The sequence below is a fragment of the Hyperoodon ampullatus genome, assembly GCF_949752795.1.
Source record: "Hyperoodon ampullatus genome assembly, chromosome: X".
Taxonomy (NCBI): Eukaryota; Metazoa; Chordata; class Mammalia; order Artiodactyla; family Ziphiidae; genus Hyperoodon; species Hyperoodon ampullatus.
The window spans coordinates 132,583,451-132,608,127 of NC_136913.1; the positions used below are offsets into that span (position 1 = coordinate 132,583,451).

General features: G+C 44.6%; 2 protein-coding genes across 4 annotated transcripts in view; one reads left to right on the forward strand and one right to left on the reverse strand.

Annotated features, from left to right (window-relative positions):
* The window catches only part of F8 (coagulation factor VIII), a gene marked incomplete at both ends in the record, with an annotated part of 114,201 nt that overhangs the window by 7,127 nt on the left and 82,397 nt on the right, over positions 1–24,677 (reverse strand). For all 3 annotated transcript variants that reach the window (XM_079726863.1, XM_079726862.1, XM_079726861.1), the window contains 7 exons: positions 2,665–2,841; positions 3,602–3,750; positions 4,391–4,535; positions 17,875–18,030; positions 21,349–21,434; positions 22,842–22,913; positions 23,432–23,548. In XM_079726863.1, coding sequence (XP_079582989.1) covers positions 2,665–2,841; positions 3,602–3,750; positions 4,391–4,535; positions 17,875–18,030; positions 21,349–21,434; positions 22,842–22,913; positions 23,432–23,548 — 902 coding nt within the window. The remainder of the gene's footprint in view (positions 1–2,664; positions 2,842–3,601; positions 3,751–4,390; positions 4,536–17,874; positions 18,031–21,348; positions 21,435–22,841; positions 22,914–23,431; positions 23,549–24,677) is intronic.
* Positions 9,711–11,373, forward strand: F8A1 (coagulation factor VIII associated 1). The gene has a single exon (XM_079726884.1). The coding sequence runs from the start codon at positions 9,726–9,728 to the stop codon at positions 10,860–10,862; it is 1,137 nt and encodes a 378-aa protein (XP_079583010.1). The 5' UTR covers positions 9,711–9,725; the 3' UTR covers positions 10,863–11,373.

The window sequence follows — 24,677 nt, forward strand, 5'->3', positions numbered from 1 at the left end:
GGATTTTCTATGATAATATCATATCGTTGGTGAAGAGAGAGAGTTTTACTTCTTCCTTTCCAATCTGAATGCCTTTTGTTTATTTTTATTTTTTGTAATTTCTCTGGTTATAACTTCCAGTACAGTGTTGAACAGAAGTGGTGAAAGTGGTCATCCTTGTTTGTTTGCCACTTCTCCACTATTTCTTTCATTCATTCTGGATTCCATATATATATATATATATATATATATATATATATATATATATATATAGCTTTCTCTGTATAGCATATGTCTCAATTTCTTTTTCATATGTTTCACCTTCTGTGCTCCATTCTGGGTAATTTCTTGAGATATATGTTCCAGTGACTCTTTGGCTGTGCCCAATTCACTATTAAGTCTTTCTTTAATTTTTAAACTTCAACAATGATGTTTTTTAATTTCTAAAAGTACTGTTTTTTCCAAAACTGCCTAATAATTTGTCATTTATTTTTATGTTTCCATAGCTCATTGCTTTAAGTATTCTGTGCATAATTATTTTATGATATATATCTGATAATGTCAATATCTGATATTCTTCAGATTCTAAATTTGTATTGATTGTTTCTGCCCATTTGTAGTCAAGTTGGCTTGTTATCTTGTATGTTTGCTGATCTATGTTTATGATCTTATCATTTTAATATGTAGGAATCCTGGAGACCTAAACTGGGAATGCTTTTTCTCTAGAGAAATCATTCTTCCAGAAGCCAGGAGGTGCTACTTATCTGCAACTAGTTCTACTACTTTCTGGGTTTCATTACTTAATGCAGAAGTCTCACATTCCATTCTTGCATTTTGCTCAAAGCTTGGTCTCCTGAGAACAACACTAATATAAGCATTTCCCTTTAGGAAAGTTCCTCCATTTTACATTTTCTGATTTTTCACCTGTCTTTGCTCTGATTTAAGCTCATTATTTTAAAATAAAAGCTGATTTTTTTTTGTTTGTTTGTTTTGTTTTTTGCTGTTGGTGGTGAGGAGGCTGGAGAGTCCCCTTTCTTCATTGAGTGTAGCAGTGCATTAAGAAGTATGTACTATCAGTGCTATAGCCTTTTTAAAATTTTGGTAATATATACATAACATATATTTTAACATTTTAACTGTTTTTAAGTGTACAAGTACATTTGACAACAAGTACATAACATGTACATTCACAATGTTGTGCAACTATCACCACCAACCATCTCCAAAATGGTCTTGCAAAACTGAAACTCTGGGGAATTCCCTGCTGCTCCAGTGGTTCGGACTCTGTGCTCTCACTACTGAGGACACAGGTTCAATCACTGGTCAGGGAACAAAGATCCCACATCCCACAAGCCGCGCAGCATGGCCAAAACAAAACAAAAAACCAAAAAATAAAAACAAAAACAAAACTGAAACTCTGTCTCCATCAAACAATAACTCTCCATCCTCCCCAGCTCCCAGCCTCTGGTAACCTCTATTCGACTTTCAGTCTCATTGTAATTGTTAATTTTACATGTCAACTTGTCTAGGCATTACGGTGTCCAGATATTTGGTCAAACATTATTATGGGTGTGTTGGTGAGGATGTTTTTGGATGAGATTAACATTTAAATAGTAGAGTGAGTAGAGCAGATTGCTGTCTCCCCCGAAGCGGGTGAGCATTACGCAATCAGTTGAAGGTCTGAATAGAACAAAAAGGCTGACCCTCGTCTGAGTAAGAGAGAATGCTTTTTGCATGGCCCATTTGAATTGGGACATTGGGTTTTTTTCTAGCCTTTGGGCTCAAACTCAAATATTGGTTCTTCCTGGGTCTTGAGTCTACCAGCCTTCAGACAGGAACTACACCACTGGCTCTCCTCGTTTCCAGACCTTCACACTCAGACTGAAACTTATGCCATTGGCTCTCCTGGTCTTCAGCTTGCTGACTCACCCTGCAGAGCTTGAGACTTGTCAGCCTCCATAATCATGTGAGTCAATTGGTTCTGTTTCTCTGGAGAACTCTGACTAATATACTCATATAAGTGGAATTATACAATATTTGTCCCTTTATGTCTGCTCTAATTAATTTAGCCATGCATGTTACAGCATGTATCAGAGATATGCCCTTTTTAAAATGGGAATGTCCTCTAGAACATACATTATCAGTACTCTGGTTCACTAAACTGCCAGAAGCAAAAATGTTTAATCCAGCCTTGAGGGAACAAGGAATTCTTCTTGGAGGAGATGATGTTTATCTGAGACTTGAAGAATGCACCAGGTGAAAGGGTCAATAAGAAGTATCTAGAAAAAACGTTCTAGGTAGAAGAAACAGTACATATAAAAGCCTAGTGTGAGAAAGAACATGCTGTTTTTAGGGACTTGAGGGTTTCTTAGTATGGGTGGAGCTTAGAAAGCAAAGGAGCAAGTAGCAAGAGACTATGCTAGAGAGGTCGGTAAGGGCCACCATCCTGCATGGCGTCAACATCTACGAGGATAAGCAGCTTTCGGTTCTATTCCGCTCTTTCCTGGGATGATACATTCTTGCTTGGAGTCACTGTGTCCTCCCAGAATGCCTTTCATAGTGTCCTATTACTATAGATACTCAGTAAAGTTTATCCTGAAAGTCTGGTCATATATCAACCTTGTTATGTTTTTAAATGTCAAGTTCTAAGACAGGCTTTGTGCCTTTCCTGTGAGATTAGCGTACCTTTACTTTGCCATTCTGAAGAAACAGAGTCCAGTTATGGCCATCTTGACTACTGGATATGAGGAACTCCTTCACATACATGCTGGTAAGCAGAGATTTCACCCCCTGGGTGGTTATTCCTGTGACTCTCATTGTCTTCTGGAAGTCCACTTGCAGCCACTGTTTTTGATTATTTGCCTGAGGAAGTAAGAGTAGTATCTTTTTGGTCACTATTTGCTCCCAGAAATCCCCAAATCCCTTCTTAATCATATCACAGCACTTATCACTCTGCATATTAATTACCTGTTTGTCAGTCTCCCTTATTAGACTCGAAGCAAATTGAGGGCTGAAATTTTTCATGATTCATCTCTGTATCCCCAGGGTTAGCCACTTAATAGGGGCCCAGTAAAGGTTTGCTGAATGAATATATGAGTAATATACAGACTGACTAGAGTATTAAAAGTTTGGCAATGTGTTATACAACCTATTTTGTTTAAAATAAGCCCCTGGAGGAACGGAGACCATTAACTCCATCCATTTCCCCAAGCTAGTCAGTGATTGAAAATCACAAAGTGAGTGGTTCCAGAAAAGAACTGTGCCCAATGAACTGTACATAACTATGACCCTTTGCTTTGTTGATATTTCTCTGTAAAGCTGGATTTCAGCCACTCCAATTCTTTGACAAATATTAGCCCAGTACTACATATAGATATTCTGTTTCTAGGAGGTTCAATTGGGGTCATTTTCCCCCAATGAATGCTGTGTGAATTCACATGGCACACCCACTAAATAAATATCTGTCGGATTTTCTGTGCATAGTCAACTTTCCTTGACACTCTTTGTGGGAACAACCAGGTGATAGAAGTAACTGAAGAAACAGTCATGAGCTTACCCTATTCTTTCCCAACCACTACTCCTTTTTCTGCATCAGTTATACAGCAAATTTGTTCCCTCTTACCCGGGGTCTCCAGGCATTAGTCCTCCCTTGGAGGTGAAGTCGGGCTTGTGAAGGAGACCAGGTGGCAAACATATTGCTTAAGTGGGATGAGGCAGTAATCTGTGCATCTGATATTGCTTTACTCTCCATTCCCAGTGCCATGTTGCAACCTCAGAGAAATGAAAGGAGAATGTAATCACAAGAACAAGTTGCAGCTGACGTTCTGCTGGCCTGTCTCCACTGATATGTTCTAGGGCTACTCTCATCACGAAGTCATTTCCCAGGCGCTAACTTTTGCATGTTATTTTTAAGATGCCCCCTATTTTCTGGTCAGCTCTGTTCAGCTCTGTTGGAGTTTGATTTGCCTTGTTAATAGTAGTGTAGGAGGTGGCTGCCCCTGGGGAATCCCATGGTTAGGATGACCAAGTCATGGGTTTGCCCAGGACTGTACTGGTTTTAGCATTGATAGTTCTGTGTCCTGGGAAATCCCACCAGTCTCGGGAAAACTAGGATGGTTAGTCATCCTACTCATGGTTGGGACAGGTAACGACATGGGATGACTTGACACTTACTGTTTTTTTTTTTTTTTTTTTTGTGGTACGCGGGCCTCTCACCGCTGTGGCCTCTCCCGTTATGGAGCACAGGCTCCTGGAGCACAGGCTCCAGACGCGCAGGCTCAGCGGCCATGGCTCACGGGCCCAGCTGCTCCGCGGCATGTGGGATCCTCCCAGACCGGGGCACGAACCCGTATCCCCTGCATCGGCAGGCGGACTCTCAACAACTGCGCCACCAGGGAAGCCCGACACTTACTGTTTAAATCACAGCCCATCAACTCCATGCGAAGAGTGCTGCGGATGCTGTAATGCGTTGGGTGCAAACGGACATACCGAGCAATAATTGGAGGGTTAAAAATATTGTGTTTTATCCCAGATGAATCCACATTGCCAAAGAAGACCTGTAGGGAGGTATTAGCACAGATACATGTAAAATGAAGAAAGAATAAGAAGCAATTCCTCCCAATCATATCTTTCTTCTAATTTGCTCTGTGCATTTCTCAACAGCACCGAACACCCAAATAAAACCATTCTGGCTAGCCAGATGTTAGAATGTAATATGCGAAGGAGAAAATCACAGGGAGAAGAATGGAACAAGGGAGATTAGGTCTGAGCAGGTTAAGCAGTCTACTTTGGGGTCCTGTAAAACGGTCATTCATCAAAGTTGTGGAAGCCATTTAGGCCTTTGCTAATCCAGTGTGGGCCACAGACCAGCTGCATTAGAATCACCTGGGAGCAATTAGACTTGCAACATCTTGAGCCCTATTCCAGATCTACTGAATCAAACCATAAAGTTTGAGAAACACTAGCTTAGGGCAGAGTCAGCTGCAGCTGTGAAAGGGAACTTGGAGTAGGCAGCTTACCATACTGGTCTCAGAATGATCTTCCAATAATGTGTGTGTGTGTGTGTGTGTGTGTGTGTGTGTACTGTGGGGTGTTAATTAATGATTCTTTGTGTATGAATTCATGAGACACATGTTAATATCCAACTTCTGGGGTTTAGGAACTTGACATGTCTAGGTTCTACAGAAAAGTACATGACATATTTATGGAATAAGGAACACAGTTTGAGAAATATGGTAGTAATTCCAATTCAAAAGGCCTAGATTTAAATCATGGTATATAGAAAAAAGAAAGCTGAAAATCCTCTCTCATAAAACACCTGGGATTCTGTATCCGCTTGAATACACTAAAACAGGAATCAATGTATGGCTGTTATATAATCAGACATCAGAGTTATAGTATTATGGGGAATTTAAAAAATTGTTCTTCCATGTAAAAATTTTTTCTTCCTATGGGATAAAAATGTTAATAAATGTATAGCATTGCCCCAGAAATCACAGCATTTAAAAATATTTTTATTGGAGTATAGTTGATTTACAATGTTGTGTTAGTTTCTGCTGTACAGCAAAGTGAATCAGTTATACACATACATGTATCCACACTTTTTTAGATTCTTTTCCCACATAGGTCATTACAGAGTACTGAGTAGAGTTCCATGTGCTATATAGTAGGTCCTTATTACTTATCTATTTTCTATATAGTAGTGTGTATATGTCTATCCCAATCTCCCAATTTATCCCCCGCCTTACCCCCGTGGTAACCATAAGTTTGTTTTCCACATGTGTGACTCTACTTCTGTTTTGTACATAAGTTCATTTGTACACTTTTTTTCGATTTCACAAATAAGTGATATCATGTATTTGCCTTTGTCTGACTTACTTCACTCAGTGTGACAATCTGTTGGCACAGCATTATTTTTGATAAATAGATCTGCTTCATTTTTAACTCAATTATTGTGTCTTGATTAGATACCTTCTTAGGAAGACAATGTATTAATTCAACAAATAGCTAATGACTACACAAATCCTAGATTCCATGTATTATGTGCCAGAAACTATGTGCTAGGTGGCTTCACTGGTGAATTCTAATAAATGTTTAAAGAATTAATGCCAAACTTTTCCCAAACTCTTCCAAAAGATAGAAGAGGAGGAAAAACATCCTAACTCATACTATAGGGCCAGCATTACCTTGATACCAAAGCCAGACATATATACCAGAAGAAAGAAAATTCCAGACCAGTAGTCTTTATGAATATAGATGCAAAAATCCTCAGAAGAATTCTAGCAAGCTGAATCCAGCAGCATATTATAAATATTACATTCCTTGTCCAAATAGGAATTATCCCAGGAATGCAAGGATGGCTCAACATAAGAAAACTGATTAATCAAAACCACATTGATAAAATGAAGGGGGAAAACACCCTCATGATCATCTTAATTGATGCAGAAAAAGCATTCAACAAAATCCAACAACCTTTCATGATTAAAACAAAAACAAAAAAGAAACACCCAGCAAACTAAGAATAGAAGGGAAATTCCTCAACAAAATAAAAGGCTTTTATGAAATACCCTAGCTAATGTCATACTCAATGGTGGAAGACTGGAAGCATTTCCCCTAACATCAGGAACAAGAGAAGAATGCTTGCTTTCAGTGCTTCTACTCAAGACTGTAATGGAAGTCCTAGTAAAACAATGAGGCAAGAAAAAGAAATGAAAAGCATCCAAGTTGGAAAGCAAGTTGAACTACTTCTATTCTCAGATGACATGCTCTTCTGTACAGGAAATCCTAAAGAATCCACAAAACACTATTAGAGTTAACAAACGAATTCAACCAAGTTGCAGTATACAAGATCAACACACAAAAATCTGTTGTGTTTCCATATCCTAGCAATGAAAAAATAATCCAAAATGAAATTGACAACAGTTCTATTTCACACAACATCAAAAGGAACAAAATACACAGGGATAAATTTAGCCAAGGAGGTGCAAGGCTTGTGCACCGAAAACTACAAAGCACTGCTGAAAGAAATTAATGATGACCTTAAAAAAAAAGGGGGAAAGATAGCAGATTTTGTGGACTGGAAGACTTAATACTTCTAAGACGGCAATCCCACCCAAAGTTGTCTAGAGATTTAATGAAATCCCTATGGAAATCGCAATGCTCTGTTTCACAGAAATGTAAAAGCCAATCCTAAATGCATACGGAATTTCAAGTGACCTTGAATAGCCAAAATGATCTTGGAAAAGAAGAAAAAAGTTGGAGGACTCACACTTCCCTATTTCAAAACTTAGTCCAAAGCTACAGTTATCAAAACTATGTGGTACTAGCATAAGGATAGACACATAGATCAGTGGAGTAGAACTATGGTCCAGAAATAAACCCATAGATGTATCCCATGGGTTGTAAACCCAAATGAGTGGAAAACAGGTGTTCAAACAGAACCCTGCACAGGAATGTTCACCAGAGCACTATGCCCATCAGGCACAAGGTGGAAGTCACCCAAATGTACATCAGCTGCTGAGCGGATACACAACATGTGTGGTCTAGCCACGCATTGGAATATTATACAGCCTGCTGAATATTATTCAGCCAGGAATATTATTCATTTGGAAGTAGATATATAGTCGTGATGGTGGCCCAGCACCGCCAGTGTATACTTAGTGCCCCTGGATGTTCCGCCATTAGCTGCCTTCTCTGTACAAAGTTCCCGTCCGGTGGACAGTGGGAGTTCCACCAAAGAGAGAGTCCAGCGAGTACGGCGAGCAGGATCCTGCCAGTGCCATTTCTTTGCAGGCCCAGGACCCCGGCGGTGGGGGTGGGGGCGGGGTGAGGTGGGTTGGGGGAGGGGTTATGGGAAAGCAGTGACCTCACAGGGTGCTCCCCGACCAATGAGGGCCCGGCCTGCGGTCGCTAGGATACGGAGGAGGGGCCTGAGAACACCGGTTGTCTTGAGATGTTGGGACCAGCAGGCACAAAGGACAGCCCCTCATCCCGCCGCACCTCATCCCAGCGCACCGCAGAGAGAGGCCGTCGCAGAAAGCGCGCCCAACGGCCAGCATGCTGGGGAAGAGGGGCCGTCGAGGGTCACCCGGTCGCCTCTCCCGCACCCCACGAGCCGAGCTGTCCTTCTCTGTGAGCCACATGGAGCGCCTCCTGCGGGAGGGCCACTACGCCCAGCGCCTGAGCTCGTCCGCACCCGTCTACCTAGTGGCCATCATCCAGTACCTGACGGCCAGGGTCCTGGAGCTGGCGGGCCATGAGGCCCAGAACAACGGCAGGAGGCGCCTCACTCCGGAGCTGATGGACATGGCGGCCCGCAGCAACGCGCTGCTCCCCGACTTGTTCAGGACTATAGCACCATCTCCCAGGTGGCCCCGGCCCAGCACTAGCTGCCCAACGACACCTGGGTCCCCGGACCCCGGGGGGGTGGCCGTCAGGTGCCAGGCCCGCTCACCGACCGACCGCACAGCCCGGGCGGCCCCGGCCTGCCCGCCGCCTTGGGCACAGTCATTGCGAGTCAATAAAGTGTTTCAAGAGACCCCCTGAGCGTGCTTCACTCACTTGGCGTGGGAGGTGGTGGTGGTGGGACACCCCTCGTCGGAGGGATGGGGGCGGGGTGGTCTGGCCGGAGTTGGGGGGTGGGGGGTGTGGAGCCGGGGGTACAGAGAGGAGCGGTCTCTCACGGTGACAGTGCCTGGGGTGGCCCTGGGTGGGAGAGGCTGGCTGCGGCGGGGGTGGGGGCGGACTGGGGCCTGGGGTGAGGCCGGACAACGGAAGGCTCCCCCGCTGGCTCTGAGCAAGTCGGAGCCAGGCCAAAGTCCCCAGAGGGACGGGGTTCCTTGCGGCGGCAGTCGACACTGTGAGGGCGGCGTCGTGATAGGATGAAGGTGCCAAGGCGACCGACCGCCCTGGGTGCGGGAGGCAGGGGTGGGTGGACACAGCGCTTGGCATGGACTCCCATGGGGCAGGGGCTTTGACAGGAAGATTGAGGCGTGATCGGGATTGGGGTGGGCGGGACACAATCAGCACATAGGCAAAGTCGGAAGTAGGGTCACGCGGGGTCAAGAGCTTTTGGTTGTGTTCCCCTAGAGATGCCAAGGGATGCCCTGCTTGGCAACCTGCGTAAACAAGCTGTCACCTACCGGTTGGGGCCCTGGTCTGGGAAGATCCCACATGCCGCGGAGCAAGGAAGGCCGTGCGCCACAACTACTGAGCCTGTGCTCTAGAGCCCGAGATCCACAACTACTGAGTCCGTGTGCCACAACTACTGAAGCCCACGCGCCTAGAAGCCATGCTGCACAACAAGAGAAGCCACCGCAATGAGAAGCCCGCGCACCGCAAGGAAAAGTAGCCCCCGCTCGCCACAACTAGAGAAAGCCCCTGCACAGCAACAAAGACCCAACACTGCCAAAAATAAATAAATAAAAAAAAAAGCTGTCACCTAGCAACAGGGGGCGTCCAGACACGCCCCGCCCCAGCACCATTGATCTGATCACAGAACCCCGAACGGCGGGCCAGGCCCCACCCCAGGTCCCCCGATTTGCATACGCCACCCGCAGCCAGTCCCGACCGGGCCTCCGTGCTTGCTATTTTGCATATCACCAGGGCGACGAGAGCTCCAGGCGGCCAAGCCGGCGCGGTCGCGTGGTGGGCCGTAGCCCGACGCAGGGCACGTCTCAGCCCGCCGCCGTCGCCCAGCACGTGCGCCCACTTGCGTCAGCGCGCCCGGAAGTGCCTAAGCGGCGAACATGGCGGCTTCCGCGGCCGGCCTGGGTGGCGGTTCGGGCCCCGGGCTTGAGGCCGGGGACTTCCTGGCGCGCTACCGCCAGGTGTGCCAGAAGCTGAAGAAGCGGTTCCTGCGGAAGCCGAACGTGGCGGAGGCCGGCGAGCAGTTCAGCCAGCTGGGGCGCGAGCTGCGCGCCCAGGAGTGCCTGCCGTACGCGGCCTGGTGCCAGCTGGCCGTGGCCCGCTGCCAGCAGGCGCTCTTCCACGGGCCCGGGGAGGCGCTGGCGCTGACCGAGGCCGCGCGCCTCTTCCTGCGGCAGGAGCGCGACGCGCGCCAGCGCTTGGCCTGCCCCGCCGCCTACGGGGAGCCGCTGCAGGCCGCTGCCGCCGCCCTGGGCGCCGCTGTGCGCCTGCACCTGGAGCTAGGCCAGCCGGTTGCCGCCGCCGCGCTCTGCCTCGAGCTGGCGGCCGCCCTGCGCGACCTGGGCCAGCCGGCCGCCGCCGCCGGCCACTTCCAACGCGCCGCGCAGCTGCAGCTACCCCAGCTGCCCCTGGCCGCCCTGCAGGCGCTCGGCGACGCTGCTTCCTGCCAGCTGCTGGCGCGCGACTACAGCGGCGCCCTGGCGCTCTTCACGCGCATGCAGCGCCTGGCGCGGGAGCACGGCGGTCACCCGGTGCCACCGCCGGGGCCGCAGCCCCCGCCGCAGCCGCAGCCCAAGCTGCCAGGGCCGCAGCCCGGGGCCGGCGCGGCCTCCGCCCCACCGCTCGCGCTTCTCCCACCCGGCGCGGGGTCCGCGGCCGCGCCCTCCCCTGCCGCGCTGGGCGCCTTCGCCGACGTGCTGGTCCGCTGCGAGGTGTCCCGCGTGCTGCTGCTGCTGCTCCTGCAGCCGCCGCCCGCCAAGCTCCTGCCAGAGCACGCGCACACCCTGGAGAAGTACTCCTGGGAGGCCTTCGACGGCCACGGGCAGGACAGCAGCGGCCCGCTTCCCGAGGAGCTCTTCCTGCTGCTGCAGTCCTTGGTCATGGCCACCCACGAGAAGGACACGGAAGCCGTCAAGTCGCTGCAGGTGGAGATGTGGCCCCTGTTGAGCGCCGAGCAGAACCACCTCCTGCACCTCGTTCTGCAGGAAACCATCTCCCCGTCGGGCCAGGGGATCTGATGAGTCACTCCCAGCGACTCTGTGCCTGTCCCCGAACCTCACGCACCCGCCTGCGCGTTTACGGGGACACAAGAGGCGTTGACCCAGCGCTTCTGCCTTTGCAGTGTATCTTACCCCTGTTGCCACCAGAGGAATGAGGTTGACTACAAGTTACGTTGTTTCCACAATAGTGGCAGAAAAAAAACCATATGGTAGAATCGGAGTAGAGTCTCCGATTCTCTTCCCCAGAAACTGCAGCAGAACCATGAGAGTCCCTTCCGCCCCCTTTCCTCTTCTGTTTTCACCCAGCTGTCCCCACCCACCCCTCTTCCCCCGCAAGGCTCCCCTCCCCCCGCGTCCTTCTTTCCACTGAGCATTAATTTGCACAGCTCTGGCTCGCTACTTAAGCTGCATGACTTTTTCACGGTGACTCTGATTGCTTAGCGTATTTCGATGTCCGCCTGCGTGATGGCCCAGTTCCCCCTGTGTTTCATGCGCCCAGCTGTGTTTCGCTACAGCCCTCAGTCCATGATAAAGCCATTCTGACCCTCCTAGCTTGTGGTTCTGATTTACCTTATCTGTAAGATGGGAATAGCTTATCTACCTGGCAGGAGGCGGCAAGCAGAAGCAGATAGCTCCCTTTTAGCTCCAAGATGGGTTCGTTCATTCGAAATGGACAGTGTGCCTATGAATCTACAGAGATCATTTGCGATGTGGTCCTTTCTCAGCTGCAGTGCGAATGTGTTCGGTGCAGAGCGGGGTGGGAGTGGGGGTGAGGGTGAGGGCAGGGTGGGCTCCAGAGCAGAGGTGTCAGATGTGCACTGGAGTTTTCAGTTCTGGCTCCATTTCGAGAGGTACGGGTAATCCACGTGGCAGCTTTTATTTGTAGTGCGGGTCCTTCTACAAATCTTAGTTAACTCATATGTAAAATCAGCATGCTGCTTTGGTATTGTGTGATCGAGTGTATGCCAGACTGTGCCCTTGTTCCCCCAAAGCAGGATGGCGTTCCATTTTTAAACACTAAATTTCCAAGGCCTTTTGGTCCAAACGTTGCATGCAAAGCGACTTAGCTCTTTTCTCAAATTCACTTTTATTTTCTTTAGTGTTGGGAGTGATGGTAGGAACTCTTCAGAATATAATCTCAGTCATTCGGCTTTGGGAAAACGCATCCTTTAGGCTGAAGTTGTAGACAGCACTAATCTTTTGAGGTGAGATTTAAGGACACAGTTTGGGAACAGATCTTGGTTTTCCGTATGTGGGCGGGGGGAATATGTGGAGTGTTGTCACTCTGAGTTAAGTGTCCCAAAGTGGATGGGGCTTTTAGGGTATTCTTTTCTACTTCTATTTCAGCAGTGTGGAAGCAGTGGCTAAGGAAATGTGGGGAGGCCCATTTGAGACAGATTCAGCCACCCTTCCTGTGCTCTCACTTGTCTGCCAGGAAGGGTCTTTCCGAGCCCTAAAAGCCTAGTCCAGCTTGTTGCCAAAGTGGTAAGGGTGCATGCTCCCTTGTGCTTTTGCTTTTTCTGGTACACTCTTTTCAGCCTGGGCTGCAGCTCTGACCACCTTCCGTATTGTCCTTATGACAAGAACGCTTAGGAATTATGGACTGTGACTGGTGACAGCATTTGGGTTTGGGCGCAAGGAGAAGCCTCCTTAGACCTCTGGTCTAAACTCCTTGCTTTGAGGAGGTGGGGGGAGGGATTACCAGAGAGCCTGGTATTGGGTATACAAGTGTAACTATAGAAAACGCTAAAGATTTTTTTCCATTTGCCATTGGTTCATTTATGTATCTCCCTCAGAAACTTCATAGCATGGAGAGCTGGGCCAAGGCCAGATTTCAGTGATTTTGACAGAAATCTCTTGCTATATTTCAACTTATGGAGACAGGACATGATTAGTGTTCTTTTTAACTTGAAAACCAGAGGGAAATATCTGCATCACTGAAATGTTCATTGACAATTCAAAATTAACATTCAAAATATTATGAAATATTGAAAATAGTGGCAGTGAAGCAATGATCCTGAAAGGGTGCTTGGGCTCCCCTTTATAAGGGACTTCTATGATGAGAAATGTTGCTTATGAAAAAATATTTTGCATGTAAATGGTACAAAGATATTAAATCATTTGAGAGCCACTATACTGGAGGAAGATGACCAAGACTGCAATTTGTAATTTGGGCAAGCTCTGGGATAGAAGGGTTCTGGTTCATATGAACTGTCTAGGCATCTCTACTGCCATTAGACTAGACTGCCAGTCCACAAACACTTTCTGTAAAGGAGGAAAGGGAAATATTTCAGTCTTTCACACCACATAATCCTCCTTGTTTGTTTGTTTTTGAAACTTTAAACATGTAAAGACCATTCTTAACTCACAGTCCATGCAAAAGCAGGTTGTAGTCCAAGTCCATGGGCTGTAGCTTGTGCAGCCCTTCACTAGAACCTAGAACATAGTAGTTACTCAATAACTGTTAAAGGAATGACCCTCATGAGTGTAGTTAATAACTATTTTATCTTTGTCATTGAACAAGAAAGGTTGAAAATAAATGAACTAGGCATTTAACTCCAGATTCTAAGAAACAAGAAAATATATGAAAGTGAATTTTTAAAATTTTAAACAAATTAATTAATTAGAAAACAACACCTTAAAATCTATGTTTGATTTTAAGACCAAGAGTTGATTCTTTTAAAACCCAATAGAATAGATAAACACTCACCAACTCTGATAAAGGGGGAAAAAGAGAGATACATGTGTGTATGTAGGTAAAGATACATGGCATGGGAAGGGAGATAGAACTTTAATGTACACATTTACAGCAATTAACTATAGGTAACAGAAAATGAGAATGCCAGTAATCAGATAAGGAACGGAAAAGATAGTTCAAGTATCTACCACTAAACGAGGCACAGTGGCTTTTCCATCCAATGTTCATTAAACAGATGATTACTACATTAATTAAACTATTCTAGAGCAATAGTTTAATGGAAAAAGATGGAAGCTCTTACACTGTTTTCAAGGTTAGTATAACTCTAATGCCAAAGCCTGATAAATACAGCCCCCCAAAGAGGTAAAACAACTTTATTGATTGGTGCAGATAGAAAAACTCTATAAACAAAATGTTAGCAAATTGGATCCAGCTAAACTTTAAATGACGGATACACTATGACTTAAGGGCACTTTTCCCAGGAATGCAGCACCACGTTGTGCTGGAGCCCCAGCTAGGACTGGCTTGTGAGAGCCCGTTGTGGGCGTCTGCTCGCAGCTCTGCATTCAGTGACACTGTGTCAGCACCTTGAAATCAGGTGTCATGGGAATAACTACATCATGGAAATCAGCAAAGACTACAAATAAAGGCCTTTGAGCTGACTGCCCCCCACTTTGCCCCAGAGCTGGTTGTTAAACATTTGCCAGCCCACCACTGAATGTGAGTATAATGTGACAATAGCAAAGAGAAGAAATGTGATCATAGCCAAGATGCTGAGAAAGCATTTGATGGAATTCTACAGCCATTCCAAATAAAGTAGGAGTAGCAAGAAATGTTAAATGTGATAAAAATATTTGAAACTAACAGTGAGCATGTTAAACAGCAAAATATGGGATCCATTCCCATTAAAGTCAGAAGCAAGATCTGCTAATACTTAATCAACATATGCTAATATATCTATACATATATATCACAGTGCAAACAAAAGAAGAGTAAAGAGCATTTTGGTCACCATCCAAGTCTACAAAGACTAATTTGCTGCAGCCGCTGATGGACAGCGCACTTGGTGTTCAGAGGAGGAGATGAATGGGACAACAGGATGAGGCACTCTGTGCTTTAGACAGGAAATTAAAGATGAGAACAGGATGCTCTGTGTTTTGGACGAACAGGCCGTTAGGTAGTTAATATGCATTTCAGGAAGAATTTTAATGAACCCTGCTTCTTGCATCTTCCCATACATAGAAAAACACTATAATCGTGAACTTGAGGTATCTGTTCTTTGTGAATAGTAGGAATATTTTACCAAGATTTATGCTTGACTGCATGTATTCCTTAACAAAAAAATCATATGTAATCTAGCCTCCCCCCAACCCCTTTGGAGCAGTTCCTCAGAGCTATCTGAGAGGCTGTCTCCCAGGCTATAGTCATCAGTAAGACCCTGAATAAAACTTGATTCACAACTCTCATGTTGTGTATTTTTCTTTTAGTTGACAACACAATATATAATATTTATGTGTGTGTATATGTGTCTGTGTGTGCGTGTATTAATCGCAAAGGCATTTAGAGTGATTACTATTTCCGGTTTACCAGGTCCTTCAGCATAATGTCATCCATGTAATGGACCAGTATGGTGTTCTATGGGATGTCAAGATGTTTGAGGTCCCTAGGGTCTATATTATGATAAGGAACAAGGGAAGTGGCATTGCCTTGAGGCATGGACAGTAAAGTTAATACTCTTGTTCCTACTTCACAAATGCAAATCTATTCTGATTTTGGTTGTCAATGGAACTGAAGAAGAAAGCATTTTCCAGGTCTGTAGTTCCGTATCAGGTGCCTGAGGCTGTGTTAATGTGCTCCAGAGGAGATACTACCCCTGGAATTGCAGGGGTTTTGTCATCACCACCTGATTAAATTTGTGATGATCTGTCATTTTTCCGTGACTCGTCTGGCTTTTGTAGTGGCCAAACAGGGGCCCTAAGGAGACTAGCCATTGGCTTGGGAAGCAACTATTCAAGGTGTAGTCCCTGAGAGACTTGTATGCAGAGCATGGATGACTGCTTCAGAGACTGGGGAAGGGTTGCCTCTTCAGGCAAAGGAGGTTCAGGGCAAATTGGAGGTTTGCAGTTCTCAGCCTCATGTGTGTCTGCCTACATGTACCCATCCCGGGACTTCCCTGCTGGTTTAGTGGTTAAGACTCCAGGCTTCCACTACAGGAGGCATGGGTTGGATCCCTGGTTGGGGAGCTAACATCCTGCATGCTGTGCGGCACAGCCAATTAAAAAAAAATGTACCCATCCCTGGTCTCAGAGTTCCATTCCTTTCCACCAGTGCCCTTACCTTAGCATAATAGGCCTGGTGGGACTGACCATTTAATTCTCACTGTGACTCTGCAATTCACATGCTCAGCTCCTAGATTTGGTATTAAGTCCAAGTATCTGCCTATAACCACAGGACATGGAAGGCTCCTCCAGAGCTCCATGGATGCATCCTGATTCTCTATGTATGTTCATGGGTGTTCTGTACATATGTTCATAACATTTAATTTCTTTTTCCCCTATGTATGCCGTAAAAGGAAGGGCCATAAAAAGAAGACAGGTCACTCTACAATCAGGTATGCTAAACTTGTTGCCATAGCAACTAAATGCCACTGTCAATTTAATCTCCCAATGTCTTCCTCACCATCTGTAGCTCATCCCATTGTATCACTCACTGGTGATAATCTGAGAAATTGTGATGCCACCGCATGTCATAGGTTACTCAGCATCCAGTCTTCTCCCCAAGCAAGGAATTATACCTGTGTTCCTTGAATATATTAGCAACGTAATCCTAGAATTCCATTCTGAAGGTCTGTTTCCTGGGGCTACTTTTGGCACCAATTACTGTATGAGGCAGGGTTCCAGCAAGAAACATGGAACACTAAAATTCGTATAATTTGAGGAAAGGTTAATAAAGGTACTAGTTAAGAAGGTGGGGGCAGGGTACTGCCATCCCTAGGCCTGGAAGGATGAGGAGAAGATTAGGTAGACAAAATGAGCAGAAATTCTGTACATTCCTCCCATTGAGAAGTGGGGTCTAGGTCCCTTCCCCTTGAATGTGGGTGGATGTGTGACCTGCTTATAACCAACAGAATGTATTGGAAGTGATACTACATGACTTAAAAGACTAAATCAGAAAAGGTGATGTCATCTCCACCTTGCTAGCTGGGCCAGTCATGCTGGAGTCCCTAAGATGCCTTGAGACAGTCATACTGGGAGAAGCTACTTCAGTCAACAACCCCAGAGGTCACTCAGCACCAACCACCAGACATATAAGTAAAGATGCTTCCAAATGATTCCAGCCCCCAGCTGTCACGTCTTCCCAGCTGAGGCCCCAGATATTATGGAGCAGAGAGACAGGCCATCCCTGCTGTGCCCTGTTCAAAGTCCTGACCCACAGAATCCAAGAACAAAACAAAATGGTTTTTTCTTATGACGCTAAGTTTTGGGGTCATTGGCAACTCAGCGATGGTAACTGGGACACGTAGAGAAAACCACGTTGAGGGGAGCAGTGACCTTCAGTGGAGAGTTACAGCCAACTCCTCTACAAGGAGGAAGCCAAGAGAAGAAATACCCTGATATTCCACACATGCCAGGCTCACAGAAGAAGAGGTGCGGTAGCGAAGCAGGAAAACGGATCTGAAGGGGCAAACGGAAGTCATCTGGCATGGGGCCATTTTAGGATTTGAACCTTATTCTGAAGACAAGAGGGAGACATTGAAAAGTTTAGGCATGGGACTGATAGTATGATCCCCAAAATGATGTGCAGCTTTTATTAGAGAAGAGACTAGAAACAGAAGAAGACTAGTTAGGAATGTACCAGAATACGTCAAGTGTGCGGTGACGGGGCCTCGGGCTGTAGTAACAACTGTATAAATGAAACAGAAGAGATGGGAGAGGTGTTACCAACGAAGAGTTGGCTGGATGTGTGGCTGTTCATCAGAGGGTGCAAGAATGAGGGAAAAGTAGATGATGAAGCTACGGTTTTGAGCCCGTTTGCCCTTTTGTCACTTCAAACCTAGAATATCCATAAGCAAACTGACAATCTTATCAACCCACCCAGTCAGGAATCACGTTTCTCTCAATAGAGCACCTGTTCATTTCTATTACCTATGAGATCCTTGATGCTACCACTTTTTTGTCCATATGTCCATAATCACTCCTATTGCCCATGAGTGGAAAATTCTTTTTTGGGGGGTTAAATTTGTAGAAGCTATGGGTGTTTGTTCCATACCTGAAATCTGTCAAAAGCTCTTTAAAAGGTTCATGCATTCTCTTAAAAGGACTAATTACATACCATTAAGGTCCCAGTGGAATTCCCTTGATAACTCCGCCACTGCCTTCCATCAAGGCTATACATGATGATAAATTGAGAAATGTAGAGGCTGGACAACTTCTGACGGGCACCCTGGGTCATGATGCCGTGAATAATCATTGGTGCCAACAGATCCACCTACAGATGAAAACAACCCTTTATTTTAGATGTATGTACCACTTTCTGAAATCATTTATCAGCTTAAGAAGAATCTACATCGATACAGATACACCCAGTATTACCTCGGAGGTGCAGGTGAAGCAGAGACCAATGTTGAAATGTGGATGCATGTGAAGCTGTGGAATAAATGATGGGAATGCGTAGGAAATGTGCTTATTGAGTTCCCAGACTACTTCCTGACAAAGGAAATCACTTCTACATCATTGAGCTCCAATTTCCTCTACACACATCCTTTGTGCTGCACAAATTTAGTGCGGCTTCTTCTATGTTTCCATTTCACTTTATATATTATTTCATTATAGTAAATTATTGCACCACATTGTAAAGTTTTCTTTGCTTTCTGCCTTCCTTGTTAGACAGATCCTTAATGCAGTAAACCTGTTTGAGTCACCTAACCTCTATATGTCTCAACTTCTTTATCTGTAAAGTGGAGGGAATAATGGCATTTATCTCAAAAGGTTACCAGAAGGATTAAAGAGTTAATACAATACATTACATGTGCTGAGTTCACTGCTGGCACATACTAAACAGTTAATACCTGTTAGCTTTTATATCCTCTCTAGCCCCAGCACCTAACGTAGCATCTGATATAATACTGATGCTTAGCACATGTTTTGGAATGAATGAGTGAATAACAGTGGGTCTTAAAGAGGTGGGCATGGGTCACGCAAGCATTACAAGGCAGTAGCTGCTACAGGAATTTTGACATCTGTTACTGCCCTAACAAGCCAGTCAAACTTAACTTCTCCCAGATGCCTGGCACACTCAGATTGGACTGGTCATGACTCTTGTGCTTAATGACTATCTTTTTCAGTTGACTGTAAGCTCCATCTATACATACACTCATTCATTCAAAGAATATATTTTTAGCATTTGTTATGTGCCAAGCACTGTTCTAGGTACTGGGAATAGAGTCGTGAACAATTAAAAAAAGAGTCCTGCCCTCATGGAACTTAAATTTGAGTTGGGGAAACAGACTATATATTTTTTATATATATATATATATATATATATATATATATATATATATATATGTTTTATTTGTTTACAGCTACACAAAGAAACAGTACAGTTCAACATAAGTCATGATTTTGTACCCAGTACTTTCAGTTGTTTATGCCACTTATTGGCTGTGTGACATGGGACAAGTTATTTAACTTTTCTGTGCTTCACCTTCCTTATCTGAAATGAAGATGATAATATCAAACGTTGTGGTAGGGATTTAATCGCTTGGTTTGTTTTCAGTACATAGTAAGGAAGCCCTGTATACTTTAATATTTTGATCATGATTTTGATAAAGTATAAAAAAGTTTACTGATCAAGTCAGTAAACTGTGTGAAACTGGGAAGACTAGAGAATACTTTGGGAGACAGAGCTTGGCAAGCTGGAACAATGGCCAAATCTAAGAAGTGGAAATTTAATAGGCTGTATCACTCAGGGTTCTTTGGCTATGCTTGGAAAAGGTGCTCTGTTTACTAGTCTCATCAGATTGTATCCAGTGAGGCAGACAGATTTCCCCAAATAGAAATGAGGATGCTATTACAAAAAGGAAATACGTAGAACAGATGCAGGGCAGCCAAATAGATTAAAATGTCCACTATGCGGTGATACATATAAAGTTGAAAGTGATAACCACAGAAATACAAGGTGAGAACATCTGGTTTGGCAGCTTCACAAACAAAAAAAAATACTTAGGAATTAGCGAACAGTCAGCTCAAATTGAGTCATAATTGGCAGTGCCTACAAAACAAAAAAAAATGAGCTGATGTGGCATTAACAGATGTACTCTTTGTGTCTGCTTGCTGGTAAGCTAGCTCATCTTTCCCTGATCCCTATTTATTATTTTATTTTTTAAAAGTAATTAATTAATTTATCTTTGGCTGCGTTGGGTCTTCGTTGCTGCACGCGGGCTTTCTCTAGTTGCGGTGAGCGGGGGCTACTCTTCGTTGCAGTGCACGGGCTTCTCATTGCGGTGGCTTCTCTTGTTGCGGCGTACGGGCTTCAGTAGTTGTGGCACGTGGGCTCATTAGGTGTGACTTGCAGGCTCTAGAACGCAGGCTCAGTAGTTGTGGCATGCTGGCTTAGCTTCTCCGCGGTACGTGGGATCTTCCCGGACCAGGGCTCGAACCTGTGTCCCCTTCATTGGCAGGTGGATTCTTAACCACTGCACCACCAGAGAAGTCCCCTATTTATCATTTTAACCTCAGGGAAAATAGGAGAGTAGATGCAATCTTGCAAAGGAGTAAAGTATGTAGGGGAATTTCCTCAGCTGACTGAGAAAAAGATGAAAGCTGATGGACTATGAGAAGAGGATGCAGGTGGGGGAAGTAGGTGGTAAAACGTGTGTAAATTAGTCCTGACTGATCACACGTTGACATGAAAATATTTTTGGATATTTCGGGTTAAAGAAAATGTATTATTATTGTTATTTTTTTGGCTGTGCTGTGTAGCTTGCAGGATCTTAGTTCCCTGACCAGGGATTGAACGCAGGCCCTCAGCACTGAAAGCGCAGAGTCCTAACCACTGGACCACCAGGGAATTCCCAAGAAAATGTATTATTAAAATGATTTTCATTTTAATGAAAGTCATTAAAATTTTAATGATGTTCCTTTTTTAATGCAGCTACTAGAAAATGGAAAAGTACATTGTGGTTTGCATTTGTGGGTCACATTACATTTCTATTGGACAGTGCTGCTCCAGAGGAAATGGGGAAGTGAGAAAATATGAAAGACTGGGTCATTTAAAAAGAAATTGAGTTAATCTAGGACACTTTCAGTTATGGCTCCAAGTTGGTTTAGCAGATTGGACTAACTTCAGTAGGTGTTTCTTACTACTGGGTGGTGTAGAAATTGTGAAGAAGACAGATTCAGTTTTAGAAAATGAGGAAGCCATATTTTCTTGGTTTGTGGGATGGGGGATTGAGCCATTTGTTTTTGTATTAAAATGAAGGGACTGGAGGACTCAAGGACATCTAGGCAGTTGAAGGCATCTAAAGATAGAATACAGTCTTGGGAGGTGGTAAGTTCAATGTTATAGAAAATATTCAGAGATTCTAATCCCAACAGAAAGATTAAAAACACAGTGTACTCAATTCTATTCCTGAGTCTTTCATTCCTGACTCTTTTGGTACAAATCATAAGCCACTCTATTCTTCAGTTCTTTCCTTGTCTATTACATGGAGTTTGATGAAAATGACTTTGCTATAAAGGAGATATAAAATGCTTTGAGCTTGCAAGAGGAATGTGTGATGTGATGGAATGCGATGCATTTTCTAACCTTGATCCAGGAAAAGGGGTCCTTGGTGCTCCAGGCATTGATTGATCCAGAATAATGAAGTCTGGCCAGCTTTGGGGCCCACTGTCCTTTACCCAAGAAAGGGGAGAGAGATTAGATTCAGCTGGGTTGATTCTAGACACTTAGGAATAAAATTACTCTCTTGAGAAAGGTTAATCCTAGCTGTGGAGAAGTTAAAGGCATAAATCATATTAGTATCAATGACTACCAGTGTGGCCTGCGGGCTGTAGTTTGAGAACTCTCATCAATGACTACTACCAGGCTTGTCCTTGTTGTCCATTGTATTTTCTAAAATTTAATAATTTTGTTGATTATTAGTACCTCTAGTTAGCTAATACTGGAATGTGTTACCATCACTATCAAATAATATTATTATTTCTTTATTACATAATGTACGTTCACTGGAGAAAAATTAGAAAATAAAATATAAAAATAAAACATAAGTAAAAATAAAAATAAAAGAAGTAAAAAACACCATACTTCCGCCCAGAGAAAAATAATACTATTTTAGTATATAACTTTCAAGCCTCTTTTTTTTTTTTTTTTTTTTTTTTTGCGGTACGCAGGCCTCTCACTGTTGTGGCCTCTCCCATTGTGGAGCACAGGCTCTGGACGCACAGGCTCAGTGGCCACGGCTCACGGGCCCAGCCGCTCCATGGCATGTGGGATCTTCCCAGACCAGGGCACGAACCCGTGTCCCCTGCATCGGCAGGCGGACTCTCAACCACTGCGCCACCAAGGAAGCCCTCTTTTTCTTTTTTTTTCTTTCTTTTTTTTTTCAAAGTGGCCTTACAATTTGGTAATTCCTCCAGCAATTTGTTTGTTTTTCAAGCCTCTTTTTCAAATGCAATTTTTTTCCCTCTAAAACAGAGTGTGGCCAACGTTTTTCTGTAAATAATTTAACCTTTGCAGATCATCTGGTCTTTGTTGCAATTACTTAAATGCTGTTGTAGAGCAAAAGCGGCCACAGATGATTGTAAATGAAAGAGTGTGGCTTCTTTATGGACAGTGAAATTAGAATTTCATATAATTTTCACATGTCATGAAATATTATTCTTCTTTTGTTTTTTTTCCCCCAATCATTTAAGAATAGAAAAATGATTCTTAGCTTGAAGGCCATACAAAATCAAGTGATGGGCTGGATGTGGCCTGCGGGCTGTAGTTTGAGAACTCTCTCTAGATCCAGTTCAAGCTTTCTATCACTGCTCACAGAAAAATGTAGCTTCTTGCTACAGTGAAGAGAATGGACTCAAGGGAAGCCATATGGAAGGCAGGCAGGACATTTAAGGAGGCAGTGGTATTACTCAGGTGAGAAGTGATGATGGCCTGAATTAAGATGCTCACACTGAGAAATGGAGAAGGGAAAATAGATTTGAAAGGCACCTATGGAGACGGACTGGTAATCTGAATCTTTCCAATAGAAATAAAAAAGATGTAATCAGCCCAGTGCTTTAAGAGAAAGCAATAGTATTTACCATATTGTCCTGAAGCTGTAATCTGAAAATCTCTAATGCGTCCAGAAGCCATTCCCAGTGGAGTCTGACATTCTGAAATCACATGAAGGGAGCACAATAGTTAGAAGTGCAGAAAATATAGCTTCACAAATGCAAGTCAATGAGAACACCAACAAATGCTCATATTTTTTAGTGTTTACTATGTGCCAAGAACTGTACTAAGTATCTTATTGTACTATATCATTTACTTCACTCCAACAGGTAGGTGCCATTGCTACTCACATTTTGCAGCTGAGGAAACTAGGGTCCATATGTAAGTAGACCAGTGGTTCTCTTACTTGTTTAGGGTTAAAACTCAAATTCTTCTAAGTGATATTTGTAAGTTATCTTTGGTAACTGAACCAAAACTAAGTTTCAAAATTTGCTCTTGGAGCTTCAGGGTCAAAGTGTTCAAAGCTTCAAGCATATCTGCCCTCCTCTGGGGACTCTGACGATTTCTACCAGCAATATTCATTTTAGATTTGGTAATGACTGTGAGCTTGTATTCATTTCCTGACAAAAGCAACCGTTCTAGGAAGGGGGGAAGAGGTATAGAGGTAGGTGCCACTCACTCTTGCTGTACACCAGGAAGAGAGTGCTCATCCCAGCTTGCAGGTGTTCGCCAATAAGACATTCTATCCGCCAAATTCCAACTTTGGATGGTAGCATTTCCACTGTCTCAAAAACACCTTATCAAAACCAAAAGGAACAAAAATTATTTCTTTTCACACAAATGGGCATGAGATATACTGGCTTATGCAGAATATCAAAGGAGATCTACCCAAGTCAGTTGCACCATTCTTGGACCCCTCAAACCCACAGTGCTTGGCATGTGATCCCTACAGCTGGAGACCCTGGAAATTGAGTACTGACCCCAGGAAATGGGAGAGACCGGGTGATGGGATGCTTTGGTGGTGGAGACAAGAGAAAGATTGGCCTGCACTCTTGGTGCTTTTCGAAGCCAGAGGTGTATTTCTTATTGACGAGATGTGGGCTCCCTGCCTTGAGGGGTAAAGTAACTCCAGGAGCAAGAAGCTAGAGGGTGAATGCTGAGGGGCTGGGGAATCAGGCACAGTGACCACCCAGAATAAAGGTGGAAACAACCAGGTCAAGGGGATTTCATGAGAGAGGGTCCCAAAAGGGAGTCTCTGAAGAGCCCCTGAAAGTACCCCATCAGAAAAAGAGTCAGATTGAAATATCTGCCTGGTGCAGACAGTGGTGCCATCCCTCACCTCTACCCTTGCCACGCTGCGGTTCAAATCAGCAACCAGCCAGGAGTGGAGGGGGAAGCATAAGGTAGAGAAACAGAAAACTCAACCAACTTGGAGGAGGAGATATTGAACTTAAATCAAATTCAGAATTTTGATCAATATCTTGGAGTAGACATTGTAATTTGTGACTTGAACTATAGTTGTGATGTAAAATGACTGCAGGACTGTTTATTAAGACTGAGCAGAGTATGGTAGGAGGACCTTCAAGATGGCACAGGAGTAAGACGTGGAGATCACCTTCCTCCCCACAGATACACCAGAAATACATCTACACGTGGAACAACGCCTACAGAACACCTACTGAACGCTGGCAGAAGACCTCAGACCTCCCAAAAGGCAAGAAACTCCCCACGTATCTGGGTAGGGCAAAAGAAAACAGAATAAACAGAGACAAAAGGATAGGGCCGGGACCTGCACCAGCGGGAGGGAGCTGTGAAGGAGAAAAGGTTTCCACACACTAGGAGCCCCTTCACTGGCGGAGACTGCAGGTGGCGGAGGGGGGAAGCTTCGGAGCCACGGAGGAGAGCGCAGCCACAGAGGTGCGGAG